Source organism: Mus pahari, chromosome 10, assembly GCF_900095145.1.
Source record: "Mus pahari chromosome 10, PAHARI_EIJ_v1.1, whole genome shotgun sequence".
In the NCBI taxonomy this organism is placed as follows: Eukaryota; Metazoa; Chordata; class Mammalia; order Rodentia; family Muridae; genus Mus; species Mus pahari.
In genome coordinates, this window is record NC_034599.1 from 107,124,686 (window position 1) to 107,148,291 (window position 23,606).

General features: G+C 39.5%; 1 protein-coding gene across 34 annotated transcripts in view; it reads left to right on the forward strand.

Annotated features, from left to right (window-relative positions):
• Positions 1–23,606, forward strand: part of Clasp2 (cytoplasmic linker associated protein 2) — a 187,584-nt gene that overhangs the window by 127,275 nt on the left and 36,703 nt on the right. For 10 of the 34 annotated variants that reach the window (XM_029543096.1, XM_029543102.1, XM_029543097.1 and 7 more), the window contains 10 exons: positions 519–620; positions 768–794; positions 3,410–3,436; positions 6,772–6,942; positions 8,508–8,615; positions 13,055–13,117; positions 14,042–14,148; positions 16,529–16,552; positions 17,755–17,999; positions 19,360–19,423. In XM_029543096.1, coding sequence (XP_029398956.1) covers positions 519–620; positions 768–794; positions 3,410–3,436; positions 6,772–6,942; positions 8,508–8,615; positions 13,055–13,117; positions 14,042–14,148; positions 16,529–16,552; positions 17,755–17,999; positions 19,360–19,423 — 938 coding nt within the window. The remainder of the gene's footprint in view (positions 1–518; positions 621–767; positions 795–3,409; positions 3,437–6,771; positions 6,943–8,507; positions 8,616–13,054; positions 13,118–14,041; positions 14,149–16,528; positions 16,553–17,754; positions 18,000–19,359; positions 19,424–23,606) is intronic. The other 24 variants (XM_029543109.1, XM_021206874.2, XM_029543112.1 and 21 more) reach the window with 7 other exon arrangements.

The following is a 23,606-nucleotide window of genomic DNA, read 5'->3' on the forward strand; positions in this document are numbered from 1 at the left end:
TACACTGTCCATCAAGAGGATTGTTTAGTTTTGTTTATCTCTAAAGCTATGGCAGGTATTTGAAAACAGTCCTAGTTTTCTAGAAACAGAAACTTTTTTTTGTTTGTTTTTTAATTTTGTGTTATCTTTTGAGGGTCTCATGTAGAAAGGGCTGGTCTAGAACTCAAAGATATCCTCCTGCCTCTGCCTCCCAAGTTCTAGGATCAAAGGTGTGTGCCACCATGCCTGGCGATTTTACTCTTATGTAGAACATGTTTAAAGAAGTATATACCTGGTTTTGGTGATATATAGGTTGTAGTCCCAGATACTTGGAAGGTAAGGCAGGAGAATTTCCTAAGCCAAGGAATTCCAGATAAGCTTAGGTGAGATGCCATCTTAGAAAGTAAACTCCTTAAGAGAAACATAAATAATGGCTGCCTTCAGAATTTAAAAATATTTGAAAACAGTGGAAGTCCCCTTTCTTAATACTAAATACTAATATAGGAAGTGTTTTAATTGTGTAAATATTTGTTCCTCAGGTCGGGTGAGAGGCAAGCTTTCTACACCGCTTGTTGCTGTGGGAAATGCCAAGACTGACTCTAGAGGGAGAAGCCGGACAAAAATGGTGTCTCAGTCCCAGCGTATGTACTGCTCCTGAGTCTTCCCTATTGTGTTCGGCTAGGGTGAATGTGTCTCTTATATTACAGTTAGGAAATGAGCAGTGGATACATTCAAAGCTGATTCGAAAAGCCACAAGCCACATACTGAGTTCTTGTTCTGTACTTTAGGTTCATCATCACCTGACAAAAATGAAGGTATTTTTTCAATGTTTTGGGTCAGTTGTTGTGCATGTTTGGGCTTGGGTTTTTTTTTGTTTTGTTTTGTTTTTTGTTTTTTGAGTGGGTGTTGTCTTGTGTTTGTGTTATCAGGGGAACATCATTGATCTCTACCACTTAGCAGGAAATCTTCATCTTATATACAGATGTCTGCATGGAAATACTTTCAATACGAATCTTTTAAGTCAAGGTTCATATTCTACTCAGAAACTCACAGGCATGGACAATTGTGCCTTTTAGATGTAAAATAATTTTCATTATTAACACCAAAATCTGTTTATAGCTAGCAGATGCTATGCAAAGACAGAAAAGTGGTATCTATCTTCTTATTCTCCCCAAAATTGTTAGATCATCTTAAATTTTGGCTAGTATTTTGGGCAAGTGAATACTGACTTATCATGAGGGAAAAATAGGCAGAAATAGCTAGTTTTGATAAATTTCATGGGAAATTTGAGATTTATGTTCTTAGATTTCGTTGCTCACTAAGTCCTTACGGGAACAATTAAAAAGCACAATCATAGGCTGAGGTAAAAGCAGGACCTGTGACTGTCTGTCCCCCAAGTGCCTGTGCAATGCATTTTAACTACAGGGGTTTCCTGCTGCTCCCTCTTTTCCAACAGCCTGTCTTCAGCACTCTCTAACACCAGGTGGATTTTCTAAGGAAGTGAAGAACAGGTCCTTTTTATAACCTAATTATCCTGAGAAAGAATGGGTTCCAAGGTGACTGGGTTGCAGATGTCGTCCTGTTTATTTTTATTAGTCTGATTCCTGCATCTTGGGGTCAAGGGAGGCAAATAAGGCTCAGAGACATGAGAACACCTGAGCGCATGTGTCGTGGTGCCACCTCTTCCTGGCATTAGAGTGTCAGGCAGGGCAACATTGGAAGCTTTCTGCAGGAGTCCTAAAATGAGCAGAAGGATTTGGCATAGTTTGTTTCAGAATGAAGGCTACTCACAAACAGCCAGAATACATAGTTCTGCAAGGCAAGGGCTTTTCTCTGACAGATCAAAAGTGGTGACAATACCACATTCTCCTGTGGGTGTGTGCTGTGGAGTGATTCCTAGAGAACACTGATTAGCAGTGCACCCTCCTTTCTCCTTGTCTATTTCACAGACTAACATCAGTGCAGCCTGTAGCTAGCTAAGATACAGGGGCTGTGTACAACCAGAGTCAGACCACCAAGTGCTCTGAGGTAAAGTTTGCAGGCTTTGCACCTGTGTTGCCCACATTGCAGTCCTGGCTCTTGTAGGTTCCTGTATTTTTCTGTACCCACCTGTAAAATGAGGATAATAGCATCTGCCTCATGGGATTGTCATGAGCATTGAGTGAGTTCCCATATTTCATGCCGTTAAAACAATGTACCCCAGAGTAGGTGCCATGAATTACCTGACAAGATTATCCTTGTTATTATTCATAATAAAATGAAAACTGAATTTTATGATGCTGTTACATGTTTTTATACCTTGATATTTTTACTGCCCTCATGAAACAGAAATAAACACTGAAGTTAGGATGTTTAAAACCTAAAGGAAAATACAGATAATCGCAAATTGTCCATGGGAGGATTTAAGTTAAAACTTAATTGTGAGATAATTGTTATTTTCTGACTTCTTGGCCTTTGTCGGGACCCTCTTTTTCAATCATTGCAACTTCACAGCAGGACAGTGAAAGATAAGAGGATTATGTTACATTTGCCTTGTTAAATCTCATAGGACTTTAAGGTCTAGAGACTTTCCCTCTATAAAATCCCCCAGGTCTTAAATCATATTAGAAAGATTTTATTTATTTGCTTGCCTGTTTATTTGGATGAGTATGTGTTCATTTAAGATTCTTTTGTTAAAAAGATGTGTGATTAGTATGCAAGTTTGTTAACAGCTTGTTTGCACAGGGTCCTCCTGTGCCTTCCATCTTCATCGTAGTCTCATTATGGTGCATGGTGCTCATGGTTTGATTGTCATCGAGAAAGACAGAGAATCTCTTGGACCAAAGCAGGTGTGCTTAGGCTCACCAGAGTAAAGAAAGCAGAACTAATGGAGAGACTAACCGGTAGATTAAGGAAGAGCTATGTCCTCACTCTGTTGGTAGTGACTGGTTGTGTACAGGTGACTGACTATACAGCCTGCCAGGAAGCTTTCTTTCCTCCCCTACCTCTTGCTTTTCTGTGAATCTTAAAAAAGATGAAATTCTTAGCTTTTCATCTCCATTTTTCTTCAGCTATAAGATGTGGTATTTGTTCCTATATCTAATTTTAAATTAAATGTTTAAAATAAAATTGTAAACATTTAACAACTTGGATCCCATAAAGGATCAGCTGAAGGATGCGCATTGACTTGTGCAGTTTCATTTCATCTGCTTTGTACATGAGTGTCAGCTGTAAAACTGTTATGTGTATTGCTTTTGTGACAGACATTTGTGCTATGGAATTTTTTTTAAGTTTGCTCTTTTTTGTGTTAGGTTTGTTTTTTGTTTTTTGTTTTTTTCCTGAGAACTGACTAAAGCTTTGTTATTTTCATCTGCCATCCATTTTAAAAACTGCTTCTCCCCTCTTCGTGGATTATAACCCTTACCCTAATTCTGCCTTTACACTTGTTCAGGATCACAATCTGCTAATACCATTGGTGGTAAGAATCTACAGACTTTATGTGTGCACCTCTTGTCTGGTCACCTATTCTCATCAACAAGAATGAGTTCTATTCAGCAGAAACTCTTACTACATAATACGCAGCCATTCGTGATGGTACTAGAGCAAAAACTGCTAGTCAGGAGTTCTCTTTGGCCTGTCTTTCTAATATCATGGAACTCTAAAAATTTTGAAATTATCCAAGTTGACTCTACAGATATAAATATTAAGAAGAGAGAGGAACCTATAGTAACAGTTTGATATGTTACAATACAACAGAAAATCGTTATTCAGGTTGAAGTTTGCCCCTAGGGCATTTTTTGTTCCATGCTGCTCTCTGGGCTGAAGTTGCCCTTTTCTTCAACTCTGGTGGCTCTACTAGAGAAAGTGCCTCAGCATTTTAAGTATAAATGACTCCAACTGAGCCCTAGGCACTGGAAATGTCTTGTTCTTTGATGGTGAAAGGCTAATAGAGAAGAGAGGACAGTGTGCATGTGAAAGAAACACTGCCAGCTTCCTTCCTAAGGTGAGGGAATGTGTGACCTTCAATATCCAGAGAGTGGTTTCATCAACTCAGCACATGCAAAGTAGGAAGAATATCAGTGTGCTTCTGGATTGCACCTTCCTGTCTGCTGAATAGACCCACATTTCAGAGTTCGTTCGCTTTCCTACCAGTACCCCACCCACTTGAGTTTATGACTGATTTTAACAGAATGCATACTGTATGTACTCAGTTCATTATAGTTTCTGTATCATCGAGAGTTTCTCATAACTCCCATTGGCCTATGGTGCATTGTAAGTTTGTGGCATGTTGGGTGTTTGGGTGTTTTTGTGTGTATGTTTAGTTTACATATTGCATGGGGAAAATAGATGCCTCAGCAATACTTCAAAGAAGAAGAGAGAAACCAGATTGGAAGATTCTTCACCTGCAGCATCATGAAACTTTTGAATGGTCATTTAAAAATAAACTTGAGTAATTTCCCTACTCAGTCAGTAACTTGTTAATTTTACAGGAAGCAATGCTTCTTCATTTTATAATATTGCTATCCCCAGTGGAATATATATTTTATTTGGTGTGCTGAAAATATTTTAAAACGAACCAAGAATATGAATTAACCTAAGCAAAAGATGCCCACAAATTGTAACAATAAGATAATAGCAGGTCCCATCTAGCTTGTTCATGTTAGTTGACCTGCACTGAATGGCAGAATCAGGAGCTTTTACAGCTGCTGTTTTTGGAAGTTCCCAAGAACTTGTTAAAGTTACTGTAAGATGGCTGCCTAGTATTAGAAGTGGCGTCTTCCATAGGAAAGATAAGATAGTCCTCTAAAGCCCTCTGAAATGCCTGCCTGGTATACAGTGCCAGTTTTGGTTTTTTTGATGAGTGGTTTTGGTTTTGGTTTTTGTGGGGTTTATTTTGGGTTTTGTTTTTTTGGTTTTTGTTTTTTTTAATTTGGTTTCTCTGTGTAGCCCTGGCTGTCCTGGACTTGCTCTGTAGACCAGGCTGGCCTCAAACTCACAGAGATCCACCTGCCTCTGCTTCCTCCGAACTGAGATTAAAGGAGTACACCAGCACTACCCAACACACAGTGCCATTTTTGATAGCCAGTATTCATTCTCATTGGCATTTGAGTCTTGAATCTCCTGGGTAGAAATGAGACACAGTTGATTGTGTCACTCAAGAGTGTGCAGTATGAGTAGTGACTTTTAGCAGTGTAGTAAAAGTGGGTAGCAGACATCTTTTCCCCTAAAGATTTATTTAAGTGCAAGTTTTCTAAAATATTGCCGTTCAGTTGAGCCAGCATCTGGTTCTTTTTTTTTTTTTTTTTTTATTCAGTATACTACTCATAAAACACTTTGATTGACAAAGTGACTCTTCAAAAGGTAGCCTTTGTGCTTTTAGTTTAAAATGGGTTTCTTTCTGGGTATACTATTACATGCCTACCACCCTAGCATGTAGGATGTACAGGCAGGAGGATTGCTTCAAATTCCAGAGCAGCCTAAGATATACAGGAAAGCCCTATCTAAAAATTCATTTCTTAACTTTGCTTAACCTATACACAGACCTCTGAGAGTTAGCCTAGCTCTCCCTCGCTACGCCCTGACCATATATCTGACTTCTGTGATGCCTCCCTCTTAGTTCTGGTCTACCCTTGGAACTTGGCCCTAGAATGTGACCAACCAAGAGCCCCCGGCCTTCAACTAGCAAAAATAAATTTCTCTTCCTCAGCTGGCCCAATTTATCAGCACCTAATTTAAATTTAGTGTTTGTCTTTATTTTTGACAATTTCATCCACTGTTTACAATGTGTCCTAGCCCTTCTCCCCCGTTCCTCTTTATCATCCCCCTTTACTTTCATGTCCTTTAAAACAAAACAAACAAAAAAACCTTTCTGAGTACAAATAGTGCTACCAGCATGTGCAAGGATGTGGGGAGGCAGTGTGCCCTTCTAGGGGCCACACCATGGGCAGTTCTGCCTTCCCCGTTAGCCATCAACTGACAAAGCACTTGAGCTGGGGGTGGGGCCTCATGAGCCCTCCCTCCCTCCCTCCATGCATGCTAGAATATTAACTGAACCAATCAAATGTAACCAAAGCTGTGAGGTAATGAATATAGCAGTTATGTCATAACCCTCAAACCACATTTCACAACACCGTTTCCCCCAGCCCCTTACATTCTTTCCATAACTCCTTCTGCAGTGTTTCCTGAGCCTTAGTGTAGGGGGGACCTTAATAAAGAAGTCCCACTTAGAGCTGAGTCCTCAACAGTTACATATTCTGAGCTCTTCGTCTAGTTAAGAGTCTCTGAATTAATCACTGCACACTGCAGAAAGAACCCTCTCTGACCAGATTTGAAAGCAGCACAGCTTTTAATTTTGTAAAAATTAAAAATATGAATAGCACCAAATGACCATGCCCATTCAGCTATTTCATGAGGCAAACTATTTTATGAAAAAGCAAGTTGTCACTGTATGTTCAAGACACAAATAGTAGCAGTAATAGAACTAAGAGTTTCCATCCTTTATGAGTATTGCTTTTCCACAGAGCATCTAAGCCTCAGGAAACACACTGTCAAATACAGGATTGCTCTGGGGATCTTCTTACTGTTTGTCTTTAAAGAAAAAATCCCAGGAGTATTGCCGTCATGAAGCATAGGCTTGAGGTGGCTTACTCCTCAGTGTTGGCATACGCAGCACATTTTCCCTCTGCAGGTTATGTTTGTATATAACGCTCAGTCCATTCCTTTGGTCTTAGAACCTGCCATGATATCACAATTTTCTCTTTGCAAGTTACCTTGAGATCAATGTTTGCATATTTTTATGTGTTTCCTGTGTAGCTGGCAGCCGATCTGGATCTCCAGGAAGAGTTCTATCTACAACAGCCCTCTCTACTGTGAGCTCTGGTGCTCAACGCGTCCTGGTCAATTCAGCTTCAGCACAGAAGAGAAGCAAGATACCAAGGAGCCAGGGCTGCAGCAGAGAGGCCAGCCCATCTAGGCTCTCAGTGGGTAAGACTCTACAGTGCCACCTTAGGCTTCCTTGAAAGTTCAAGGAGAATTAAAGTCTAGGTTGCTGAAGTATAGGGTATGAATTGCATCTTGAAAGTGTAAGAACTTTGAAAGGGGGCCTAACATTGTAAAGCCCAAGATCACTCAGCTTTAGTCCGTATCTTAACTCTCATACCTTTCTATTGTCTTAGAGCTACCAGCTTAATTTTTACTTCAGAGTTGAAACATGGCTCAGTGGGAAAGAGCGCTTGCTGCTTTTGCATAGGATCTGAGTTTGGTTCCCACCATCCATATTGGATATTAGGCAGCTATCAGCCACCTGCAGCTCCAGTTCCCAGGGTTTTGGTACTGTCAACTGTCCTCTGTAGGCACTCTCACACATGTGGCGTACACTTCCACAGACACACATGCACACATTAATAATCTTTTTTAAGTTGTAATGTTTGGCTAGGCCTGAGCATACTATCTCATTAGGGCAAAGACAGGTGATGATGAATTTTAAGTCAGCCTGGGCTACATAGCAAGACTGTTACATACATATTATTTTAAAACCAAAAATGAAGAGTTATACAAAGTATTAAGAGTAAAGTTTACTGCTAGGACACAACCTGCCATGACCCCGCCTCTTCTAACAGTACAGAGTCCTTCGGTGTGGAAGGGACTGCCCCAGCTGTACAGAAACAAGCTCTGCTCTGAGCCCTGCCAGTGGCTCAAATCAGGCCCCATCAGCTGTTCTGCAGTGAGGCATCCCTAGGTGTTCTCCCAACAATTTCTGACGTTTGTCTGTTTTGAAACTTTATAACAGAGCCGTATTCCCTTCTCATATCTTTAGTGACATTGTCCTTTCAGGAAGACTCATGATCTGTGGAACATCTTTTGCGGGCTGTGACCTGGTGTTATAGCTCAGCCGTCCGTCACTCAGAGACTCCTTTTCATTGCTTTCCTGGGTTGGATGGACTCAGCCTTGGATCCTTCCTCTCTCTCTCTCTCTCTCTCTCTCTCTCTCTCTCTCTCTCTCTCTCTCTGTGTGTGTGTGTGTGTGTGTGTCTCTGTCTCTCTCTCTCTTTCTCTCTTTGGTTTACTCATTTGCTTTGCTTCATACACATTCTCAAACTCCTCAGAAATGGTTTTGGAGTCCAGGTTTTTAAAGCTTCATAAGAATGTTATCATTCAATTAAACTACCAACACCAAGGGTTTCTGGGACTTTGATCCTCACTACTTTGCTTCTTTTTGCTTTCCAGACATTATTAGATTCTTTATTGTACCTTCATTTAGTACTCTCAGATTCTTTTGGCTTTTTAAAATCTGTATTTGTATTTGTGTTTTTATTTATAAGGAGTGAAAAAGACATATGAACCGAAAGCTTCCTAATTTGAGACTAGCCTGGGCTCCGTGGTTCTAGAGACTCAGTCAGAAAGAAGAAAATAATGAATCCCAAAACAAGCAAGCTTGTTATTAATCAGTTCTTTAAAAAAAAAAAAAAAAAAACTAAACTAAACTAAATTTTTGAAAGCTTAAATTCTGCCTTCTGTTTTCTCTTGCTATGCTGCTTCCGTCCTGTCAGCCCGGAGTAGCCGTATTCCTCGGCCAAGTGTGAGTCAAGGCTGTAGCCGGGAAGCCAGCAGAGAGAGCAGCAGGGACACGAGTCCGGTCCGCTCCTTCCAGCCACTGGGTGAGTGTCTGAGCAGGTGGAGGCACGCCGCTTCACTAGGGAGTGAGCTCTCCCATAGTTCTGCGGTCAATGTTCCTCGTCAGTTATATCTGTGATGTTATTCTCAGGAGAGTCCAAAGGAGGGAATACATTTCAGTCAGGTCACTGCCCTTTGTAACTTACCTCAAGTGAGCAAGTCAATCATTATATAAAAGGGTTCCTGTCATAATCAAGTCAGTGTCACACAGATGTAAATTCAGAATATTGAATTTAACTTCATCACTAAGGAGGCAGAGTCAAGATCACAAACAAGACCAGCCGAGTCTACGTACTTGTCTCTAAGAAGACAAAAAAGAAGGAGATTGAGAGAGATGCAGGCAGACAGACAGACAGTGGTGATGTCCAGAGGGACCTTTTAAAGGCTGTGCATGTCTCATAGGGAAAAAACGCAACTCATAGCAACAGTGAAATGCACTGTACCTTGTGGTGGTAACAGCTGGTGACATGAACTGCTGGCGCTGAGGTGCTGAAAGGCAGGCCGGAGGAACACCTCATTTTCAGTACTTCTCCTTTTTGTTTATTATTAAAGGTGAGGAAACAGGAAAGGTTGATGGTAAGACAAATTAAAACTAAAGGGTGTTATGCCCTTTAGTCTGCTTCCTGCTGTTCAGGAGGTGATGACAATGACATCTTTGGCTACCCAAGAAAACTGTAGTGCTGGCCAAGTCCCAGGAGAGGTGACTGTTTCAGTCAGTGTCCAGGCTCTGTGGGACCATCTGGGGCTAGGAAAGGGCAGGCCTGGTCGAAGCAGTCTGTGAGACTGGACCACCTGGTGCCAACCACTTTGAAGCTGTCCAGGATGCAGATTTTGAGAGGTTTACCTGGACCTGGCAGGATTCTGGAACATATCGATATGTTAGGGCAGAAGATAAAAGTTAAAGGAAGTGTTGAGGGGAAATTCTTTTTCTTGGGTGTACAATGGAAACTCATAGGCCCATGATCCTGGTACTTGAGGGAGGAAAGTTCCAGGCTCAGGAGAAAGGAGGAATATCCCACCCTCAGGAGGAAGTAGTGTAGCAGGTGGGTAACGGCTGCTGACAGACAGGAGGATTTACCTGGGCTACATTTGACCTATGAGAGGTGGATTCAAGTAGATTCCCTGAAGGTTACAGGAAGTTTTTAAGTTTACAGTAAGAGGTAAGTTTTAAATATGTTGGCACTAACCCTGTTGGTATTCTGGACTGAGATCCACATTGTAGAAAAGCTATAGACTCACACCTTTGTGTCATAGAAGCTTGGGAAACAGTTTTGGGTTAAAAGTGTGAACACTGTTGAAGGCATGCTCTGGAAGGACAGAGACCTCCCATGGAGCAGAGCAGAAAAGCTCACTTGATCTGCATTTTGAGTACAGAGACCGACCATGAGAGCAGGGTTTCTTCCTCTCTCCAGAAGACTGGATGCAGATGGAGTAGACAGATGAAGTTTAGCACAGTGAGAGGCACCTTTAAGTTTATACTTGAGGCCGGGCGTGGTGGCGCACACCTTTAATCCCAGCATTTGGGAAGCAGAGGCAGGCGGATTTCTGAGTTCAAGTCCAGCCTGTTCTACAGAGTGAGTTCCAGGACAGCCAGAGCTACACAGAGAAACCCTGTCTCAAAAAAACCAAAAAAAAAAAAAAAAAAAAAAAGTTTATACGTGAAGACAGCAAAAACAGTAGTGTAACAAGAAAGGCATCTGAAGCAGTTTTCATTCTTTTCTATTCTGCAGTCACTTTATCACTACTTATATTCTTACACCCTCAGACTTTTATAACCCACCTTCATTTATACCTTGACTTTACATACCTTAACATACACCTTCTTAGACCCCAAAACAGTTTTTATGTCCTCACAACTTAAGTTTTTGTATCCTCAGATCTTACATAAGCTTTACACCTTTTATTTATTTATTTATTTACCACAAGACACAGGTGGCTCATCACTGAGAAGAATCCTTGTAAAGTCATTTCCTTTAAATAAAGAAATAGTAAAAAGTTACATTGAAATCTGATTTGTGAGTTTATGTCTTTTCTGAGTATGGTAACAAAGTAAACCATGTCTAGACCTAGTTGAAGCTCTAGGAAAGTGAGGCCTGAGGCCTGCCTGATACACATGCAGAGAACAGAGAGCAGCTGAAGCCTTGGCTGCTGCGGTCACACTTTGCTGAAAGGTGTCACTAGCCTGCTGGTCAGCGGCATTATCAGAGACCTGAGTCAGCAGGAATCACAGACCAAGCAGCTTCCAAGTGTACTAGAAATAATAGAGACTCCCTGGCTGCCTGGACAGGCATCCCAGGTTCTTCCATGGCTGTTGGGGGCAGAAGACCCAGGGCAGCGTCAGTCTTTGGCTGCCAGGCCCAGAAGATCTGACAGACATCCCCTTGGAGTAAAAACTTGGGGAGACTTGCTTTACTTTCCATCCCTGTTAGGTTTGACCTTAAAAATAATAATTTTGAATTGAAGTTCTTCTGTTATCAAAAATTTTAATCATAGACATAGTTTATAGAGACTGACAACTTTACTGATTCTTTTATAGTGTTGCATTATAGAACATTGCAGTTTATTCTGTGGCTTGGTTTATCCACAGCTAAAGCTTAAACGATAAAGAAGCTACACAAATACTACTGCAAACCTGAGTAGACCTTAGGAATTTATAATTCTTGATTACCAAATATACCTTATTTATCAAACACATGTTATTTCTTACCTAAATTTTCTATCACTTTGAGTTAACCAGTTAGCAAAGACTAAGAAGATAGACATACAGCTTGAATAATTAGCCTTTGCTAATCTGAATAGACCTTTATAACCTTAAATTTTTATCACCATATATAGTATATTCTAGACCAGAGTTGAATTACATATACAATATGTGTAGCAAATATAACCTTAAATTTTTATCATCATACAAGAATCCATAGTAATCCAGAATATTTAAGACTTGTTACTGCTTCCTTACTCTAAAAGGAATACAATGCTAAATAGACAGCTCATATGACTAAGAAGATTGTACAAGTGTTGCTTATTGCCACATGGTCATCCTAAGATGGTGAAGTCACATAGCATATACTCTTTAATCTTAGTAAGATAGTTGCAAACCATGTGGCTGCTTACATCCTGATAAGGTCACCAGCCAAGGTGAGGGAGAGCCACATGGTTGCTATTTAAATATATATATGTATAAAATGAGAGTTGAATCTAAGTTACATACATGCAGAGTTTATGAAGGCCATCCTGTAGGAAAGACAAAAGTGATTCCTGTTATAAAAAATATTCATCAGCTCTCATTAATCATATGAGTAGGATGATGTTAAAATGAAAGATACATATTTTATTAAACATTAAAATGCATTTATGTGGCAATTTATTTCTGGATATAAGACAAGGGTCAGTTTTATGTGCTGCCAGTCTAAATGGAGGTCTGAAATGTAAAGTAGGCAGAGTTTAGGTCATAGACGGTCATAGGACCGTCCACTATGGATTTCTAATAGGTTTTGTTAGGGTACTAGTAGTCTTTTTTCAGTGCTCATAGCTTCCATTTTCAACAGTTTATTCCTAGATGCAGAACTAATGTTCTTTGGACCATTATGAATAAGATGTACCTTAATATAAATGAAGAAAATGATTTTTGACTAATCAAAAATTTGTCTGAGTACTTGTAGAAACAGATCTTGAAAGAATTCAGTTGCAGAGTTATAGCAGTTAATAGTGTGCTTTCATCACACACATTGACCTGTGCTCCAAGTTTCCATCTGTCTTAGTCTGTCCGGGCTGCTATAACATGCAATAGCTCAGTACTTCTAAGTGACCAGGACTTATTCCTCAGTTTGCGCTGAGATGTTGAAGGTGAAGGTACCCAGTGTCTGCTGAGGACCCTTCTGGCTCCTGCATGGTGGTGTCCTCTGCAGAAGAAGTGCATAGCTCTCTGGCGTGCCTTTAGTGCTCTCATAACCAGATTGCCTCCCAGAGGCACCACCTACCTTTAACACTTAGGGTCAGTATTTCAACATATGAATAGAAAGGCACAAAAATCTAGACTTATAGAATTGAAATAGCTCTCAGTGGGTATTGAGAGTAAAGGAGATAAGATTATTATTAGTTACCGTAGTGTTTTTTTTTTCCACTACAAGTGTTTGTTTTTGTTTTGTTTTCATGCTTGTACTTTGACATTTCCCTCCATTTGAATACTTGCCTTTTCTGTCTCCTATGGCCTATTTCCGTCCACTTAGGTGTGATTTGTATTTGTGTCAGGGTTGATCTCGCAATGCTACTTGATGTTCCATTGCCATGTGTGGCGATGCTCTGATCATTAACTATGAGAGTGACACCACTGTTAACTAACTCTCCTTGCCTGACAGTAGTGCTGCCACTATTCCTTGTTTCTGTGGTGATAGATGAGGTTTGTATGGTCCTGTTATTCCAGCCTCCAGACACCATTCCAGATCCACTGGTGCCCTCTACGCCCCTGATGTGTGTGGGGCCTCAGGTGAAGGATGAGTACATTTTCACTGTCATCTCTGCATTCATCTCAGAGTCTGTCCTTTCTGTTTCCATCACATAATATTCATTTTAAAGTTCATTTGTGTTATATAAATTTAATTTATTAGAAAATAAATCACTTATGTTTTTCCCCAAGTAACTATCCTTCCTCCCTTTAGCAACCCCTTAGCATTTTCTAACTGGCAGATGGGCATTGGGTTTTTTGTTTGGTTGGTTGGTTTTTTGGGGGGGGGGGTACAACTTGTATCATTTTTGAATATAGAATTGTTTTATGTTCTCAGTTATGTATATATATATATATATATGTATGTTTAAAAAAAAAACCAAAATGGTGGATGAAGTGTTTTAATTGTATACAAAACAGTCGCTGGGCAGGTGAGAATTTATGTCTAGTTTGTCTATACATGTGAGAACATTGGGCACAAAGTAGTTACTTAATGGTTATTGAACAATCTGTTTTAGCTAAAGAATAAAATCAGTTTTCCTGAAGGAGAGATTATTATTAGAACTTTTCTTGTGGTGAGTTGCTGGTGTGACTTAATAAATCTCCCCCTGACTGTTACTGATGAGGGAGCTCTGGGTTACTTTATGGTTCACTTCATTTGGAGAGCCCTGCCTGAACTGGCAGAGCCATCTTCTCCCTCTTCTACTAAGTAAACAGTGGTTCTTCTTTAAATTTGTTTCTCATTTGTGAATAATTTTGACTGCCTTTTCCCTTTTACTTGACCAAAACCTTATTGTGCCCAGAAAAATACAATATTGCTTTTAAAATGCTTTGTCCCATTGGTTTTTTTTCTTTCCCCCTTAATAAGAGTTGACCACCCCTCCCCCAGCCCCTAACCCCCAACCCTTGCATCATTACAGTTGTGACTGTCTAAAAGTTGTTTTCCTTCTTTTTCTGATGAATTAGGTTCGGGATATGGGATCAGCCAGTCAAGCCGGTTGTCGTCCTCTGTCAGTGCCATGCGAGTCCTAAACACAGGCTCCGATGTGGAGGAGGCAGTAGCTGATGCCCTGGTACTTTCTCCGTTTCCTTATCCACATAACTATTCCTATTCAAAGCCTCTGTGTGGTACAGGGGATGGGAATGCTAGATTAAACCTAAGAAGCCACCATGTAGGCAGTGTAAGTCAGAGAGTAGTGCATTAATGATTAATCCTTGCTAATATTCAGAATTTTAAGCCAGTTCCAGTTATCTTAACTAGGTATCAGGAACAAAAATCTTTTGTTGTCTTTAATAATAGTATTATATTTAATGCATTGTACTGTACCGACTGTATGGCAAATAGATCGGTACACTTGTGTATATGTAATTTCAAAGTTATATTCACATTGAGTTTATAGGGCATTGATTTGTTTTTGAGTAGAGGTTTCACAGCCTTGGCTGCCCTGGAGCTCTGTATGTAGACGCTGCTGCCCTTCAACTCACAGAGAACCACCTGCCTTGGACTCCTGAGTACTGGGATTAAAGGCATGAGCCACCATGCCTGGACTGATTATTTATTTAAGATATTTTCCTGGTTCTTTATTTTCCACATATTAAACAGTAAAGTTTTAAAACACTGCAGGGTTGGGGTACTTGTAGGAAGAATGCAGTCTACTGTATGTATATACACATATGTATACACACTGTTCTCACATAAAATTATGGAGACTTGAAATGGTGATGCGTGTGCTATTGTTGGGTTAAATTCCCTAGTCAGTCCAATATGACTCTTCAAAATTATGGCTTACCATTAGGGGTGTGGCTGAATGATAGAACATTTGGCTTAGCATGCACAAGGCCCTGGGTTCAAGCTCACTCAAATGATGATGATGATAGTAGTCCTGTTTCAAAGCATTTATTCGTTTTTCTCTTTTGGAGGTGTCAGGATTGGTACTGGCATTGGAGTGCTGAATTTCTACCTGTAAACCCTTGTGTTCGGTGGTTCCCTCTGCAGGGGCCTGTTCATCTTGGGCAAGCAGCACACCACTCAGTTAGCTCTCTGGGCTCCTCAGCTTTGTTTTGAATTTAGAAGTACAAAACTCACCTTCAAAAAAGAAACATAGACAAAGTTTGTGAGAAATAATTTTAGCTGTAGAGGTGAAAGGCACATTTTAAACATATTCATTGGTAATGTCTATGATTTATTGCATATCCTACCATGTGATAATAACGGTGTTGACTTTCTGTTTTTACCTCAGCTGCTAATATATCTGAATTGATATAGTTAAAGAGTCTGTTCTTCTGAACCCAGGATGTGGGGATCACCTTTTCTGATGTGATCAATGAGATATTTTAGTTATTATTCCCAAATCATGTTTTTCAGGTTGCTTTTTTTTCTTTTTAGTTTAAAAATTTACTGTTTAACTTCTGTTTGCATAGTTTTAGGGATTAACTATCATTCTTGGGTTGCTGTTTATGCAAGTAAGATGATAGCTTCAGGTTATGTGGAAATATTTAACTAAAACATTGTTGTCAAATTTATTTTTAATATATATGGATGTTTTGCTTGAATGCATGTCTTTGCACCATGTGCAAGCCTGGTGCCTATGGAGGCCTGAAGAGGGGTCAAATCCCCTGAAACTGGATGGTTGCGAGCCACCATCTAGTTGCTCGGAATTGAACTCCGGACTTCTGGAAAAGCAGTCAGTGCTCTTCATCCCTGAGTCAGCTCTCCAGGTCCTTTTTTTTTTTTTTTTTTTTTTTAAGATTTTTTTATTATTATTTATTTATTTATTTATTTATGAGTACACTATAGCTGTACTGATGGCTGAGAGCCATCATGTGGATGCTGGGATTTGAACACAGGACCTTCGGAAGAGCAGTCAGTGCTCTTAACCGCTGAGCCATCTCTCCAGGCCTTTGTTTTGTTTTTTGAGACAAGGCTTCACTTTGTGGTTCTGGCTAGCCTGGAACTCACTATGTAAACCTGACTAACTTTGAACTCACAGAGTTTAGATTAAAGGTTTGTACCACCATTTCATGTATTAACTACACTGTAATAAATCAGAATTTTAGTCCTAGGATTCTACTTTCATCTTTCATAGCACAGACATAACTATCAAGTTTATGGAAATTTTCCACTAAACCAAAGTTGTACCTGAGAAAATAAAGTTTAATTTATAAATGGCAAAAGGTCTATAACTGATAAGAATAGTTTGAGTTTCTTTGGGTAACTAGTGGTTTTTGTTTATTTGTTAACTTTTTTGGTTCTGTAGCATAGGTGTGTCTCTCTAAACTGAAGGACACTGACAGGACTTGAGATAACCCTGACAGTAAGCAGTTCTTTGGTATTTGTGTTATATAACTGGGTATTTCTAATTGTAGGCATTGCTAATGCCAATTCACTGTGCTGTTTAGCAAAATGTTCTTCATTGTTTTTAATTTCTCTCTTTAAAAATTGACTGCTCTCAGCTCTTAGGAGACATACGGACTAAGGTATAGACACTGCTATTTTCTGATGTCTTATGATATCATAGTTTGTTTTCTTTTTGCTTCATCAACTTAACAGTTAATAGTCATCTATAAAAAATTAGAGTGGATGTAATAAGATCTTTAGCTGTCTATTACTCTGTCGTGATTGTCTGTAGGGGATACTGACTGAACATAGTGTCTTAGGGAGGTGCCACTTTTTTACACCTGAGATGAATCATTTATACTGGAATCTTTAATTGACCTGGTCCTGGAACCCACCTAAGTAAACATTGTTATTCTAAATTGAGTTAGTGTCTGTAGGTCAGTTACTAATGGCAGCAGCTTTGTAAAAGCATTTGGTTATTTGTGTTCAGATAGTATGTCTTTAAAATTTTTGGACTAGAGATCTACTATCTGTAGATGCTTGGAACTTTTGAGTTGCTGTACTTGGTGTGTTTCACGGCAGTAGCCCCATCACTCCCTAGCCAAATCCAGGTATCAGAGTATGTACATTTGTTTCTAGTTTCTGCATGCAATTCTCAAAGCAGCTGTTTAACCTCATGACATTTTTAATATCAAGGCATAATTGGCAGTTAAATAAAATGCAAACCATTTGGTTAAGAAATCAAAGGAACTTCAACTGCTTTCTCATACAGAATAAGCTTCAGAATATAAATTACATTGGGAAAAGTCCAAGGACATATAACCATCTTGCTTTCTAAAAATCCGTACTTATCTTGAAGATGTAAAGCTTGGAACAGAGGGGGTGGGGAATGGCAAGAGAAATAGAAAGGAAGCGATATATATAGACAGGAAAGAACATAGTATTTTACGTAAGACAAACGTGGTAAATCCCCTCAAAAGGTAGTATTTTCTTATTACCAATTCATATTTCTAGTTCAGTTTCTATTAATTTGCATTATATTTGTTCTTGCTTTTCCATGTAAAGGAGAAACCATATGCTTTAGAGCACCTCCCACTTGACCTGTCCGGGCTTGCTCAAAGTCACTTCTCCTCTACTGTCATCATAGTTAAACAGTTCATGTTCTAGTAACTTTTAAAGCACTTCTTGAAGAGAAACTAAATATTGACATTTTATTTTTACAATGGTTAGCAGCATGTCCTCAACTGATCTAAGGCAGAAATAGTACTTTTGTGTTAAGTAAACACTATGAAATACCCATATGTTTGTAACTACTGCTAATGTAGTTCTTGATATGTGACAGAAAAAACCTGCTCGAAGAAGGTATGAATCGTATGGAATGCACTCAGATGATGATGCCAACAGCGATGCCTCTAGTGCGTGTTCAGAACGTTCCTATAGCTCTCGAAATGGTAGTATTCCTACCTACATGAGACAGACAGAAGATGTGGCAGAAGTCCTCAACAGATGTGCTAGTTCCAATTGGTCAGAAAGGAAAGAAGGCCTCTTGGGTCTGCAGAACTTGTTAAAAAACCAGAGAACGCTAAGGTGAGAAGTGTCATGAAGTATTTGTTCTAGCAGGCTAGTGCCTTCTGACTTGGCTTTGTGAAATGTCAACGATTATGTCAAAAGTTTTCCCAAGTCATACTCCTTTAGGGCCGGCCACCAGTGTGGTAACTCACTGCTGTAATTTTCTTTCCCCAGTTACTGAAACATTTTAAACCTTTTAGGTTTGGGAGATGACTTGCTGAGGGAAGTGCTTGCTTTGCAGCTGTGAGGGGCTGAGTGCAGGCTCTCTAGAAACCATGCAAAGCTGGAAACAATAGCACATTGTAATTCCAATGTTCCTATGGAAGGTGGAGACAGGAGAATAGCTGGAAACTCACAAGTCAGCTAGTCTGTATGCACAGCTGCAAAACTAGAGGCCCTGTCTCAGCCATGAAAAGGCAAGGAGTAACACCTAGGACCTCCACCACATGAGCATACACCCCACAGACAGAGGGTGAAAAACAAACAAAACACCTTTTCATTCAAGATAAGTTAATCAATATGTTACTAACTTTGGAATTCAAAGTAAAGGATTATAGGGTGGTAGAGTATGTTTCGGAGTTCGCCTCATTCTTAGATCTTCACTGTCCTTATGGATATGTTTTAAACTTAGGTGATTGACCCCTTAAGAACCTAACTTCCTCCTAGGTGTTTGGACACATGCCTTTAATTCCAGTGCTGTAGGAGGCAGGGGCAGGTGTATCTCTGAGTTCAAGACCAGGATGGGTTACAGAGTGATTTCAAGGCCAGCTAGGGAGTCACTGTCTCAAAACAAAACAAAACAAACAAAATCCAGATTTCAGATTATTCATAGGTGTTCATGTGGTACGAATGTAGAAGGCTGTCGTCTCACTTGATAACAGTAGCATTGGTGTTTGATATAATTTCTTTTTACATATTTTAAGATGTATTAGAAATACATAATTCAAAACCAATGTTTATTTTTATACTACCTAATGTATTAATTTTTCAAGTATACATATCATACTTCATGACTTAGTGCAAATAAATATTGATATCAAGCATATTAGATGCAACATTTCATTTTAAATGGAAAAGAGAGCAGACAGTTTAGGAAAGGTAGAACTTGAGAAGCATTGTAACATTAATAGCATTCAGATGTGGGTCGCTCCAGTGTGTTTCATTGCCGTCCTCACAGTGTGGGTTGCTGCAGAATTGTTCCTACATTTCACAGCTGTACATTTTTCCTAACCTGATAAATCTGCAGATTTTGCAATTTTGAGAATAATTTGTATAGCCTTTTTGTTGTCTTTGTCAGTAAATTTAATTATTTGTCGGCTTGCTTTTAAATGATCCTATGGCAAAATATTAATCAACCTTTTTTTTTTTTTTTTGGCAGTCGAGTTGAACTGAAAAGATTATGTGAAATTTTCACAAGAATGTTTGCAGATCCTCATGGCAAGGTATGTTTTAATATTCAAAATTATTTATTCCTATGTGGTATCAAAAAAAAGTATAGTAATAAAAAAAAAAACTATAAGCCATTGGTATTGGTATTTTCAAACATTTCAGTTGTTATATATCATGCATAGTTTTGAAATTGTTCTTTTCATCCATCCATTCAAGCTTCTTTAAAGAAAGATTGAGGGGTGCAGCTATAATCCTAGCTCTTAGGGTTTAGACTAAGAAGGTTGTGCAGGCCAGATGGTTGCTGATTAGAATCTGAATTTTTACCACTAGAAACAGACGTTTAAAATGTTAGCTGTGGGCCTGTCAGCAGTGGCACATGCCTTTAGTCCCAGCTCTCCAGAGGTAGGGGCAGGTAGATCTCGGAGTATGTCCTGCCTCTGACCATCTTCTTTCCTGCTAAGATAGAAGGAGCTCTTACCTTGAAACACTTGTTCACTACAGACATGAACATCCCATCCGTCTCAGACGTCTCAATCCCTACTGCTGCGACCCTTTAATACAGTTCCTGATGTTGTGGTGACCCCAGCTGTGAAGTTATTTCATTGCTATGTCATAAGTGTCATTTTGCTAATTATGAATCCTAATATACATATGTGTTTTCTGATGGTCTTAGACAACCCCTATGAAAGGATTATTTCTCCCCAAAGGAGTCTCAACCCACAGGTTGAGAAATGCAGCGCTGTGCTATATGGTCTCATCTACTTGGCTTTTCAGGAGGTTCTTACAAATTCCAGTTGACTGTTTGACACGTTTTATTCTGCTTCATTTTGAATCTGTTCTGTATTTGGAGGTACTTTTTCTATCATTTAAGAAACATGGGTGTGGGCTGGAGAGATGGTTCAGTGGCTAAGAGAACTGACTGTTCTTCCAGAGGTCCTGAGTTCAATTCCCAGCACCCACATGATGACTCACAGCCATCTGTAATGGGATCTGATGTCCTCTTCTGGTGTGTCTGAAGACAGCAACAGTGTATATAAAATAATTAAATATGTAAACATAAAATAATTAAATCTTTTTTTAAAAAAGAAACAAACAGAGATGGCTAGGATAGGAAAAATAGTATTTTCTTCTGTTTGGAATCCCTCCTTTTCTTGTGCCCATTTCTTTTGGTCTGGTTCTCACATTCTATCTCTGCCCGTTTTGCTGATACCATTGTATAGAGAATTGTACCTAAATCCTCCTTCCACTTTATACTTTATTGTTTGAAGTGTGTCTCTCTCTGTGTGTGTGTTTCTATGTGTGTCTATGTGTTTGTGTGTGTGTGTGTGTGTGTGTGTGTGTGTGTGTGTGTCTTGTGTATGTAGACTACCTGGCCTGGAATCTTTTATATAAACCAAGTTGCCCTTGAACTCAGAACTCATCAAGATCCACCTGCCTCTGCCTCTCAGGTTTTAATATTAAAGGCATGGGCCACTACATAATACCTAATTTAATTACATTGTGAACGTGTATTATTTAAAAATTATAGAGGAAATGTGCATAGTTATAGAGGCAAATGTTTGCAAATATTTCCAGCATGTGGTTGTTTAAAACACAGATGCAGAATTCTTGAGATGAAGGGGGCTGGCTCTGTCTTTAGCCTTTCCCATTCTCCCTCCTGCCTGAGGCTACCACCATTTGACTACTCAACTTAGGAATTTGCATTCCTGTAACAATCCACTCCTTTTAATTCTACCAATGAATGCCTCTCCATTCTCACTGCTATTCAAGGTACAATCATCTTTTGCCAATTGTGGGTGTATGTGCATGCACTTAAACACACACACACACACACACACACACACACACACACCTTCTATACCTAAAATATCTGATATAACGTGCCTAACCATCTTAAAACCCTTAAGAAATGTCCAAGCAAATGTCCAATTCTGTCATTTGGTTTATATTCCCTGTATTACTCAGGTTCTCTAGAGGAGCAGAACTGATAGAATGATTCTGTGTTAAAACAGGATTTGTTAGAGTGGTTTACCAGCTGTAATCCAGCTAGTCCACAAGTACCTGTCTCTGACAGGAAGGCCAAGGATGTGGTATTTGTTCAGTCCTGGAGGCCGGGCGTCTCGGGCTGTGTTGGACCCTGAAGAAGTCTGTCCATCTGCCCGAGGACAGGGAGGAAGAGAGCACAAGCAGACAGAAAGCAGGTTTCTTTCTACCATGGTAATTTATATAGGTTGCCACCAGAAGGTGTGGCATAGATTTAGGGCAGATCCTCTGACCTCAAATAATCAGTCAAAAAAGTCTCTCACTGGTATGCCCAGCTACTGAGGTTCCGTGTATGACCAAGGAGACATTCTAGATTAACCACTGTTGGCCAGAATCTTAATTTTCTTCTCTAACTCTGCTATACAGTTTTAAAGAAAACTGTATGGTTTTCTTTAAAGCCTGAAACGTACCATGTGGAACAGTTCTCGTTCTTTCCCGAGCCACATTCTTAGGGTTCTATATAAATAGTGCCTCTCCCTCAAGTCTGAGTTAGATGGCCATTCTGGATTGAAATGTTTTATCTATTATTCAGTTTTTTGTAAGGTCACAGGATAGAAATCCTATAAAGTCCCAGAAAGGTGCATAGGAGATACCATTTGTCATGGCATGGATGGTGAATTGCCACCATGTGGTTTTTAGATTTAGATCAATGTTTCAGTCTGTCTGTGAGCATTAGACACTAGGCAGCTGCCCTGAGGGGTGCAGGTTGTTGAAGCTTTTATCTGATTTAAGTGAGACCACTTGTTGACACCATCTGAAACGGGATACTTCACCAACAGGGCCGTCCATTTCAGTGCCCAGGGTATTTCCCTTAATATGTTTAGACAAAGGTTTTGTGACCAGCAGAGATGTCAGGCATCCTCTAGTGTGTTTAGAGACATTCCAGAAAGGAAGGACTAGAAAAAAACACTTTCCTTGGTATAGCTAAAGTGGATGCAGGACTTTCCCTGAAGCTCAGATAGTTTAGTACAGTTTGCAAGTCGAGATCACTTGATGTCTGTCTATAGTTTGATAAATTCACCTTGTTATTTCATGTATCACGTCACCCCACCCACCCTACCCCTGGCCCTAGCATCTATCATGGGTTGGTTCCAGGGCGATCTGCCGATACTAAAATCTTGTTTAGAGGTGATTAAAGAAAAAGTAAGTATGCATGTGTTGAATAAAAAGGCAGTTTCTTCCTGGAAATGTTTTCAGTCCAGGTTAGGTTGACTCCTCCAATAATGGAATCTGCAAATGAGAGAGATACAGTGTGAGGATAAGTGCTCTGACTGTGGCATACTTATGAATATAGACCATAAGACACCAAGTGTTATCACTTACAACACATTAATAGCAAATATGGATAGTGGTGTGTATTTTAAATAATCCTATATGCAGTACGTTTTAGTAATGTCTGCCTTAGTTTGTACAACAGTGTATAGTAGGATCCAAATTATATAAGATTTTGATGATGGTTCAGTTAAAAATATGTAAAGTTTTTAGATTAGGTCTCTTCTATGGTTCTTACCATAGAAGTTCTAGAACATCAAATGTAAGAATTTCTTTAAAATAAATGTTTTTAGAAGACTGCCTTTCCAATTCTATTTTTGTGAGTGGAATGTTTATATGTGTGGTTTATGCATATATTTTCCTAGTATGTGTATATGTCTGTGTATGTGTGTGTTTGTGTCTATGTTTTGTGTATACTTGTATACAGGTATTTATGTGTGTTTGTGTCTGTATGTGTATGTAATGTGTGTATGTACTTGTGAACAAGTGTGTTTGCTTGTGTGCTTTCTTGTGTACAGGTAAATATGGCTTTGTTCATACAGAGATGCCGGAAGAGGGTATCTGGTGTCCCCATTTGTGTACACTTTATTTCTTTAAAGCAGAGCATCTTCCTAAATCTGTAGTTTGCATATTTCAGCTATGCTGGTAGCCAATAAGTCCTGAAGATTCACCTGTCTCCCCACAACCCCTGACAGCAGTGGGATTACAGTGCAAGCAAGACCACAGCTTGTTATATGAGTGCTGGGATCAGAACTCAGGTCCTCACCCCCACGTTTTCATTTTTACTGCTGTGAATCCATTTTATGCCTACCAAGTCCCTAATATATGTGATACCATGTACATCTACACTCAGCTGCACATACTGGCAGCTGTTTTCGAATTGGGCCTTTGAGCCTTGGATTGCTGTAGAAACCTCCCTGT